The sequence below is a fragment of the Cannabis sativa genome, chromosome 3 (genome assembly GCF_029168945.1).
Source record: "Cannabis sativa cultivar Pink pepper isolate KNU-18-1 chromosome 3, ASM2916894v1, whole genome shotgun sequence".
Classification (NCBI taxonomy): domain Eukaryota; kingdom Viridiplantae; phylum Streptophyta; class Magnoliopsida; order Rosales; family Cannabaceae; genus Cannabis; species Cannabis sativa.
The window spans coordinates 22,998,075-23,009,072 of NC_083603.1; the positions used below are offsets into that span (position 1 = coordinate 22,998,075).

The 10,998-nt window shown below is 41.8% G+C and overlaps 1 protein-coding gene across 1 annotated transcript; it reads right to left on the reverse strand.

Moving 5' to 3' along the window:
• Positions 1-5,090: 5,090 nt before the first annotated feature.
• Positions 5,091-8,993, reverse strand: LOC133035991 (uncharacterized). The gene is made up of 4 exons (XM_061112453.1): positions 8,775-8,993; positions 8,192-8,378; positions 6,057-7,369; positions 5,091-5,954 (listed from the first exon to the last, which is right to left on the reverse strand). The coding sequence occupies exons 1-4, from the start codon at positions 8,991-8,993 to the stop codon at positions 5,091-5,093; spliced, it is 2,583 nt and encodes an 860-aa protein (XP_060968436.1).
• Positions 8,994-10,998: the final 2,005 nt, after the last annotated feature.

Consider the following 10,998-nt stretch of genomic DNA (forward strand, 5'->3'; position numbering starts at 1 on the left):
CTCTTCCACTTCCATCAGCTGGGCATCTCATTGATTGACCATCCCTCGGATTCAGTGGAAGCTAGAAAGAGTGGTTTGCAAAAGTATCCGACATATGGTGGTCTTAAGTAGTTTGTTTGATCGCGCTTTGGTTATAGTAAACCGCCGCTTGCCCCTATTCCCCGCTATTTGAATGTGATCAAAAATCAAAGCCCATTCCCTTTGTCTATTGGTTATGTACAGGCACCCTGCTCTACCTACCTTATATCAACTTCACACCCACCCTGTGTGATATGTAGAGTTCTCAATAGTCAAAGAAGCGATCAGGCTTTTCCCATCCGTGAACCTAGATAACTTAGTGCTATTGAGACCATGATTCCTCAATGGCCCTCTACCGGGAAGTCAAAGGAGGATCATGTCGACTTGCTTTTTACTGTGAAAATGAATCCTAACTAACGTTTCACTTTAACAGGCCTAAAAAGAGAGAGATGTGAGATGCGCTTCAGTTGCTGATGCCCTACGACCTTTGTTACCTTAAAAGAAATGTCCACTTTCCTGTGCTACCGAACAATAGTGTAAATAGTCAATAGCTCTTTCAGTCCTGCAGTTTTAGCAGGCAGTAGGCTAATAGGCATATGTCATTCAACACCGGCATACGAAAAAGTAGAGCAACTTGACTATGAGCAAGTCCAACTCACGAGACACTTCGTGCCTTCCTTCATCTCTCTTTCATAAGCACTAGTCCATTCATATCTCATTCATAGGCTGTAGGCATACATAGGCTTCTGTATTTGTGAAAACTGTTTTCGTAGGTGGTAGGCAGTAGGCAGACGCTTAGCTGGCGATAGGAGGCACTGGCTTATGGCGGTACGAACTACTGACACTGTCATCTTTCTACGCTGATCTGTCTGCTCATCCAGATCAATTGCCTTCCACTTTTCCCTCTAGATCATCAATACCTGGAAGGGTGGCGGGGTCCCGTCCCTCTCTCTTGGGCGGCCTATTCTTGTCCAGTAATCCTTCTTCTTTCGTTAAGAGTTCCGCGCTTTGGGTGGCATCGTATAGTAAGGTGAGAACTTCTTCGAGGCCCCGTTGTCTAGGATAGAGAGGCTGTACGTATAGAGAAGGAAAGTCTATTTTTCTCAGAGTCTAGCTTACTCTAACCCAAGATCAATCTTGAAGAGGTTCTTCTTATTCAGTAGCAGATTCAGATAGTGATCAGTACCCTTCTCGTTCTTCCTTTAGAAAGTTTCTTTTTTCTATGAAAGGTTGACTGAGCTTTAAAAGAAGAGGCTCCTTGAGTCATGGGACTTTAGGCATCTCTTATTTATATGAACATTCCCCTCCGAAGCTGAGAAGCTGAAGATGGATATCAGACTCTGGGATTAGTGAAGCGGCTAGTCTCCTTCTTATCAGATGACCTAAGTGACAGCGGAGGACTCGCTAGCAAGATGCAAAGATCCGATCCCCACTGGAACTCGACCTATCCCAATATCCCTCGTTACACACTCTCACCCAGCTTCATGGTCACATTGATAACTGTTCACTGTCTTGCTATTTGAACTTGAAGATTCTGTTTGTGTTCCGTGAACTCAATAACCACTTATTTGAAATGCTATAGCGGGTGCGGGACCAAGACAAAGAAAGTGCTTGTATCGAGGTCTTGAAGAGCCTTGTGTTTAAGTAAGTACACCGGTGACATATATAAGATCAATGGGTTCTTTCCTCAACTAAGAAGAAAATTAGTCAAAGCCTATAAGATAAGTGAGACTAATTTCAAGAAGCGAGACAGGATCGTAGGCTAGATTCAGGCTATCCGACATCGAATCATCTAGTTGCTTGTAGTTTTCTTTTTGAAATTGAGATTGGGTTGGTGTTCAATGTACCGTTGGTACAAGATCGTAAAGAGACTTGGACGATCCACCATCGTTTCTGGAGGGTAAGAGGCAGTCCAACTCCCATACAATTACAAGGCTGGGTGACCGGTCTTGGGTTGTGTGGCCCTGCACAGGTTTCGGCACCCTTGGGGGTGTGAGTAGGTTCCTATCCCTGTGCCTCTATGGTATGTTCTCTTCCTGAGAAAGACCTCTCTGTCGGCCTGCAATGTGCTTGCGGACACTTGCAGCTGTCAGGTCTTGAAGAGCCTGAAATCCCCATAAAAACTAACATAAAAATGAAATTGAATGTTGGGTTTTTCCAGTCTCTTATGAAAGAGGTAAAAAATTTGAAACTTTCGATCTATTTCTTGCATCTTAAGAAGAGCTTCCGCTTTCTTCTTTCTTTTTCGCTTTTTGTTGTTCTATTCTTATTTTTCTGTAGTATTTTCTCATTTATTTGATTTGTGGAATGCAGAGGGCCCTACTTTCGGGAACAAAATGGTTCCATCTGAAGGATCTCACGGCTCGGAGGGGGAATCCTCAAAAAATCTTCCTTTAGATTTGGGAAACATTTTCATTTAAAAAAGGAGAGCATCCCCCCATAAGCAGAGCCCATCACGCCTCAATCTTTACTTCAAATTGAGATTAATCCTAACGATACCCAAAACGAGTTACGTGAAAAGGCAGCATTCCTACTTTCTTCATATTATTTTTTTTGATAAATTAATGAGTTGTATTGCACAAAACTAGCTTTATACAATCATGCGCACCCAAGAAAAGGGTCGAAATCTATGTACATAATTATATCAATCTAGAATCAATATTGATTTTATGATTTACAAAGCAATAAACCACTCTCTATCATTGTTCTTAATCTTTTTAGGCATCACCCTATCAATCCGAATCTTGAGATTCCACTTTGTTTCTTCAACAATACGGGTCGGGTTTACTCTAGCCTTTTGCCACACAGCTTCATTTCAGGCTCTCCATATATTGTACACCAGTCCTACAACAGCAGCCGAGAGGACTCCTTTCCTAAACTTTGACAATTTGGACTTCCCAATCCACTTAAGGAGCTGTTGTAGGCTGCTGGTTTGGGCATGCCAGTCCAGCCAAGTCTTCAATTCCTGTAGACATTTTCCAGCAACAATACACTCAAAAAATAAGTGATTACAAGTTTCCAATTGCAGCTCACACAAGCTACAGGTCCCCTGCACCTGAATACCAAATCGCATCAGCCTATCTTGTGTCTTCAACCTATTAAGCATTGCCAACCGAGCTATAACACTATGTTTAGGAGTGTTAAGCCTTGACCATGTTTCTTTGATCCAATATAGCCGAAATAATGGGGGGAAAACAGTTTATTACCAGCTGAAACACTATATTTCTGCTTCTGAAAAGCATTAAAATCTACCAAATCTCTAAGTTGTTCTTTAAGGGCAACCATCTTCTTCCAATACCAACTAGAATGTATGGAAGGAGAGTACTCCCACCAAGTTTGGTTCTTAATATATACACTATGGACCCATCTGAGCCATAAGCTCTCTTGTTTATTTGAAATAGCCCATATGTACTTACTTATTGCAGCCTTGTTCCATGCTTCCAAGTTCTTGATTCCTAGTTCTCCACCTGCCTTAGGTTGACAAATGCTATTCCTAGCAACAGACCTGCACCTTGGAACATAGCTTGACCTTTCTAGAGAAAGGCTCTACAAATGGCTTCAATGGATCTCAATACCTTCTTTATTTGACTCGAGTACGCCTATATAGCAATGAGAACTGAGTTGATTAGGGTGATTCTCCCAGCAAACAAGAGATTCCTTGAACTCCAACTTCTAATTCTAGCAGTCATTCTCTCAGCTAATATATCACATTCTTTCCCTGAGATCTTTTTCCCACAGATTGGTATACCCAGATAGGTGAATGGCATCTCTTGTCTGATGAAACCTGATAACTGCATAATGTGGTTGACTTCATCAGGCTGCATGTTACTACAGTATATGGCGGTTTTGCTGGCATTTGGATATAATCCAGATGTGAGTGAGAATGTTTTTAGAGCCTGCAATATATATAAGATACTCATGAAGTCCCCTTGACAAAATAATAATACATCATCAGCAAAAGCAAGGTGGTTCAACTTCAAACTAGCACATCTGTCATGGAATTTAAAACCCTCTTTTTCCCCCACTTTCTTCATCAATCTCGATAAGTATTCCATACCCAGCACAAAAAGTAAGGGAGAAATCGGATCACCTTGTCTAATTCCCCTTTTTGCTTCAAAGAAACCATGGAGAGTTCCATTGAACATCAATGAGAATCTAGGAGTTGTAATACAGTTCATGACTAGTTGAATGAATTTTAGACGAAAATTCAAACCAGCTAGCATCTCTTCAAGAAAACTCCTCTCAATTTTGTCATACGCCTTTTGGAGATCCAGTTTAATCATGCAACTAGGCTTATTTGCCTTTCTACCATAGTGCCTCACCAAATCTTGACATATCAAGATATTATGCCCCTATGAACCTCTCTTTGATAAAACCACCTTGAGACTGTGATATTATTGAAGGAAGGATGTTATTGATTCTAGAACTCAAAAGCTTGGTTGCAATCTTATAAATCACATTGCAACAAGCTATAGTCTAAAATCTTTAACAGAGTTAGGACATTTAACCTTAGGCACCAAAGTAATTATGGTAGAGTTTATTTCTTTCAAAATGTTACCTGAATTCAGAAAAGAATGCACAACACCACATATGTCCTCTCCAATGAGATCCCAATTATCTTGATAGAAGCTATTAGAAAAGCCATCTGGACCCGGGGATTTATTTCAAGGTATGCTGAAAACAACCTTTTTTATCTCATCCCTTGTGAATTCCTGTAGTAAACAATCAGCCTGAGTTGAAGTTAATACAGGGCCATTGTTGAGAATACTTCTTTCCATTACCTTCCTCTGATCTCTTTTGGTTCCAAGGAGACTTTTATAGAAGTTTAGGAAAGCTGCTGTAATGAGTTCTAAATCTGTAACTCTGCTGCGCTCTTGGTTTTCAATGGAAAGGATTCGGTTTTGCCTCATTCTATGCTTTATGCAAGCATGAAATAAGGCAGAATTAGTGTCACCATCTTGAATCCACTCCATTTTAGCTCTCTCTTTTAAAAACAAAGAGTAATCCTGCTACTTTTGAAGTAAATTCTCACGGGCTAATCTTTCCTGCTGGTGTAGGCTGTCTTCAAGGGGCTATTGTTCCAGCTGGTTTTGGAGTCTGTCGAAAGTTTCCTTGGCCTCATGAACCTGCTGTTGCAAATCACTGTATACTTCCTTGTTTAACTTTCTCAATCTCTCTTTGAATAGCTTTAGTTTACAAACAGCCTGGTACATTTGGTTACCCGATATTTTCAATTTCCATACATCTCTTAACATAGAATCATACTTAGTATGGGATTTCCACATCCTAAAGTATTTGAACGGCTTTTTCCCCACCACCACATGAGGATGCAAGGAAAGGATTGCTGGAGAATGATCAAAAAGTCCCTCGTTAAGAAATACAGCTTCAGCAAACTCGTATTTTTCAATCCAAGCTTGGTTGGCCATGATCCTGTCTATCTTGGAATAAATCCTATCAGCCCCTGGTTGTTTATTAGTCCAAGTGAAAAAATTCCCACTAGATTTAACATCTTCAAGTTTGCAATAATTCACACAAGTAAGGAAATCAGAATCAGGATAGGATCTTACCCTATGCCCCACCCTCTCTTCCTTAGCTAGGATATCTTTGAAATCCCCCATCACACACCAGTTTCCATCAGAATATAATTCACACAAGTCCTTCCAAAGTACTTTCCTCTCTCCCCTGTTGTTTGAAGCATATACAACCGTGAGAAAACTGTTGAATCCCTCAATAGTTGAAATCCTCAAATGCATTAGTTGGCTAGTACATTTTATGATATCAGCATTAAATCTATAAGGATTCCAAGCAATCGCAGTTTTACCTCTCGGATTCCAAGCAATGTTTGAAGAGAAGCACCATCCATCAAAAATATTAGAGTACAAGGCTCCAAGCTTTGGAGCCTTTACCCTAGTCTCGAGGAGACCCACAAAATCAACCTTTTGAGAAATAATAAAATTCTTTATTAATTTTTGTTTAGATTGATGATTGGCTCCTCGGACATTCCAAAACAACAATCTATTTATTAGAAAGAGAGGGACCTCCCCCCCCCCCCCTCTTGTATTGTCTATATTCTTTCCATCTGTTGTGGCCTTGTCAATTCCATATTTAGCATTGATTCCCCCACTATTTCCATCTTGCTCCTCCAAGCTAAGAGCATGAAAAGTATTCTCCATTCTTACTACAGGAGGCACCTGCTGCTTTTCACTTCTATCCACTCTCGCCCCTTTTGAAATCTTGATAAAACCATCTGCATCAGGTACATCAGGAATATTGGTCTTTCTATTGTTATTTTTCACTACCCACTGTTGCTTTGAAGGAACAACAGCTTTTTTACATTCTTCTACAAAATGACCAATTCCTGAGCAGTGGGAGCATCTAATCGGCTTCCATTCATATTTGACACTAACTGAAATATTGAGACCATATTCATTTTCAAACTCTATCATACTCGGGAGCTGTTGGTCCATTTGTACCTCAATTAACACTCTAGCATAGCTCAACCTCTCCCTATCTTTGGTGACAGCATCCTCCATAAGAGGCTTACCAAGTTGCCCAACAATCTTAAAGAGTGACCTTTGGCCCCAATATTTCAATTCTAGATCCTCAAGCTGTACCCAAATTGGGACACACTTGACATCCTCTTTCTTGAAATTGATATTAGGGTCCCAAGGTTTCAAGATTACAGGTCTGCGATTGAAGAAAACATATCCCCCATTCATCACCTGGTCTCTGAATTCTAGAGAGGTAAACTGAATGATAAAGATTCCATGTGACAAAACTTTCACTTGGTCAACCTTATCATGCCAAATCCTTTTTGCAAATCCTTCAAGCACGTGCAATGGTGGATTAAATCCAAGAACATAGCACACGATTGAAGGATTCCAAAACAAAATCTCCTCTTCAATATCATCAAGAGTGATTTCTTTCTCATTACCCTGCTCCGTATCCTTAAAAGAGTTCTCCAAGTTATGCATCACAGATTTAGAACGCAAAATGGGAGGAATTGAGTTCTTACCTTGCCGTATTTCACTATTACATTGATTGTTGGCCATGAGGAAGTGAATGAAATCATTCCGAGCGTCACTCCTAGCCTCATCCTGCCTTTGAATCTCTTTTAATGAAGAATTGGGAGATAGAGGTTGAAAATCATGACGATCTCCTCCCTCGTTGAGTCGACCCTCCCCTTGCAAACCTTCCTCATCCGAGAACTCCAATGGCTCGATTTCAGAAATTCGCCACATCAAGAACACCATTACCAGCTTTCTTCTTTGAGTTTTTAACAGAAGATTTTGATTTTCCATGGTTCTTCGATCTTGTTTTAGCCATAGCACCAGCCTCTCAGCTGCAAGAGCTAAAACCAGAGAAAAAAGAAATTCTTAGAAGATAAGAAATCGTATTTTTGTCATAACTTTTACTTCATATTACGCTGAAGCAAAGATGTATCGAGATCATTATGTATGGGTAGACATCGCATAACACCTAGCCTTCGAGAGAAACGGTAAAAATAATGTCAGCCGCGAAGATCTTGTTGGGCTCATCGAAGCGCTCAAAGATCCAGCGAATGAAGGGGGGGGAATTATACCTCAAAAGTAAGAAATTTCTGCTTCGCTATAATAAACCCTTAAAAATAGAATACGAAGAGAAGAGGAGGAACGAGAAAAACTGAATTCCTCTATTTGATGTCGATTCATCCACACTTCCATTCCTTGTAGAGGAAGGCTAACTGCTTGCTGGCTGGGAGCTGTATGAGCGGTAACGTCCACGTACGGCTCCGTGAGAAGGGCGGTGGACATAAATGGCCTTGTTGTACCTCACTCTCGTCTTCAATAGGGTCTGCTCTTTTTTTTTGGGGAGAGTATGCCAATATGATCTTAATGAGGTGCAGAGCTTTGCATCTAACATTCGTTGGGCTTCCCTCTTCGGGATCCTGCGTCCCGACATTTTTATGCAATAAACCCCTCCGGCCAAAGGAGCTATTATCGCCCAGCTCCCTAACCAAATGTGGCACCAGGTTCGGACCACAGGGAACCATAGCATGGGGGGATGTCTAATCCTTTTGCCGCTGCAAGGCTGGCTAATCGTACGCAGTAGGCTTGAAGACCCCTGGTTCTGGAAGGCACATGAGTCCGAACGCTATGTTGAATGTGCGACCGACACTATACTACGTAGGTACCTGTGCAGGTGAGGCGTCGGTCGGTCCTAGAAACGGCGGCAGGGGGGCGAGGAGTTAACGACCAGACGTGCTGCAACCTAGGGATCACCAGGCAGCTCTTTCGCTCTATAGGGATCGGGGGGTATAGCTCAATTCTTCTTGGAGGAGGGTTGGTTTCCCGGGTGACTGATCCTGCCATAATGTACTCCTACCTATAGCATCGGCAACCGAATTCGAGCATATATACGTCGATCTTCATGCGTGAATAGCCGAGAGGAAAGAAAGGGCGGTAGATGATAATGAAAAAGGGCGACGCGTCTGGACGGGCGGGCGAAATGGATGCGGGAAAGGTGCCATGGAGTGAGGAATATCCCGAGTCTCATGTAAGACAACAAAAATGCACCTCGAGGTGCTGCCGAGGAACTGGGGGACCTTCTCGAGCACATGATAGGCAATTGAGCTAGCCTCTTCGTTATGGGGAATCCATGCTCTGGGCCGAATAGAGCTTCCCTTCGGCACCTAGCTTTCTCCGGCGCATATTAGCTTAGCTGCGCTTAATAGGCCGGTTTGGCTTCCTCTCTGGCGGCCACTTTCCTTACCTTACCCGCACTACATTCCCACTCCAAGCTACGCCTGCTGAGCAAGAGGCATTGCGATTTCCTCTTCTGTGGACGCAGCAGAATATGATCTGAGACAGGAAGAGAAAGACTTTTTTCTCCGGCTCTCGTAAAGCCAAAGACGCCCCAAGACAAGGTACAACTGTTGGGAAGGGGACATGATCAATAGAACTTTGCTGGATCTGGGCTGGGATAGTGGCGCCCATTCCTAACCAGTTTCGAAAAGGTTCGCTCATGCTGGAGGGAGCATCCACACTTAGTGATCGGTCCGCTAGTTCACGCAAATCCAAAGAAGTTATCACGGACGAGCCACATGCAGGGAAACTTGCACGTGTGGTTCTGGCCGGGCTTTCCTGAGGTATCTAATAACCTTGCTTCTGCTCACCGCTGACGCACCTCTCCTAACTATTGCCCATTTATTCCGGAATAATCTTTTTAGGAGGGACAATTTACATATTTCTGCCAAATCCTTCTATTATTAAGTACAACTGGTACCATTTCGATGTGTTTTGATTCTTTCAAACAAGAGAGGTTTGATGCTTTTGAATCCATTGTATTAATTCCACTTCCTACTCCCAGTATGCTCTTTATGATCTCAGCTCATGATTCAATTGCCATGTATTTAGCTATTGAACCTCAAAGTTTATGTTATTATGTGATCGCAGCATCAAAAAGAAAGTCTGAATTTTCCACGGAAGCCAGCTCGAAATATTTGATCTTAGGTGCATTTCCCTCTGGAATATTACTGTTTGGGTACGACGGGACAACTACCGATATCTAAAAATATCCTTTCTTATAATGTGGTTGTTAAATATATATCTATATAGTAAACTATCGGGTATTACTTAGATGTGAAACTTGCAGACCTCATTGGTTGTGATATTGATCTTACGGGGGGAACGAAATCAAAGAATATATAGACTTGTAGAGACCCTCTATGTAGTTGTCTAGCTAGGGCGTCTAAATCTTTCCCCATAGCCCTGGGGCTGTGTCTCGATCTCCTACGTGCAAAATTTGATGTCTGCAAGCCTATGGAGATTCCCCTTGGTCTAATTCCATGCCTTATGACGAAAGGGGCGTCGGCCTGGCGTAAAGTGAAGATTGAGGGAAGTAGAGCAAAATTCCCTTCTGGGGTATTCCGAAGGTGTAACCTAGGCTACGAAAAAGGGGCTCGATACTTCAACTAGAGGAGCGACCAGTTGGTTCACCAAACCTCGACCCAGCGTTACACGTTCTCCAGGTCCGAAGGGATCCAGTACCCAACTACCGACTCCTCCCAGAATTGCGTTATCAGAGCCGAGCTAGGAATGGCCGTTAGTGGACACCCACCACTTTTCACAAGTTAGAGAGGCCCTCCTTAAACTTCCGTGCTTGGTGGAGAAGAAGCGAACAAAGGTACGCTTGCTTGCTGTCTTGTTCTCTGCCGCGAACTGGTATCGCTCGCCAGCTAGGTCAGACTGGAGCAACCTTTTTTGAGAACATTTTGTTGGGTTTTATGCCCTAAATAAAACTCATTTCAATATCATCAGATTTACTTATTAATATAGATCAGAAATAACACTTAATGTTGCATGGTTCAAATGATTTATTTCATGATTATATGTACATAATGTATAAATTCATTTGAAACCCTTTTCACATAGTTGATCCTGTTTATTGTGTTGTCAACGTATTGGAAAGTAAACATGACTATGTAAATAAAGATTCCTAGATTTATCAGACACAGTGTTTTACTGATATGATAATCTACAACAGAGTTTACTTGCATTTGGAGAAATGCTATGTTCTTTCCAGAGCATTGGTTAAAGTAAACTCAGGTTGGATGCATGGAGTATGCATCGCAAGGGACCGATATTGAACTTTGACTTAGATTTATTAAACTTACCGTAATATCTATTCAAGTCAATATCGCCTAGTTGATCCTAGATCAAATGTTCTTAATCCTGTTATGATTAGGCTCAATCTCAAGAGGCTATTCGTGTTCTTTGATTTGTTAGTTAAGCCTACTTTTGGGTCAGGGTGATATGTACATTTTGGGAACACGGTAGTGCAATTGAGTGGGAGCGCTAACATAAACATGGAATCTATAGCTTCTATCTGGCGAACAGTAAGTAAAGGATGATCTCCTTCGAGCTTGACCAAACGAAAATAAATGGTGGAGTACTCATTTCACATAAGCTGAAATATCATTTATACGAGGTTAAGTTTTTT

Bases quoted from the DNA above. Each gene is read 5' to 3' on its own strand.
- LOC133035991 (XM_061112453.1), bottom strand. From the start codon at position 8,993: ATGGGCGCCACTATCCCAGCCCAGATCCAGCAAAGTTCTATTGATCAT. The intron at 7,370-8,191 runs GTACCTACGTAG...CTCTGGTTTTAG, and splicing joins CCGACGCCTCACCTGCACAG to CTCTTGCAGCTGAGAGGCTG. The intron at 5,955-6,056 runs GTCCCTCTCTTT...ATTTCTCAAAAG, and splicing joins CAAGAGGGGGGGGGGGGGAG to GTTGATTTTGTGGGTCTCCT.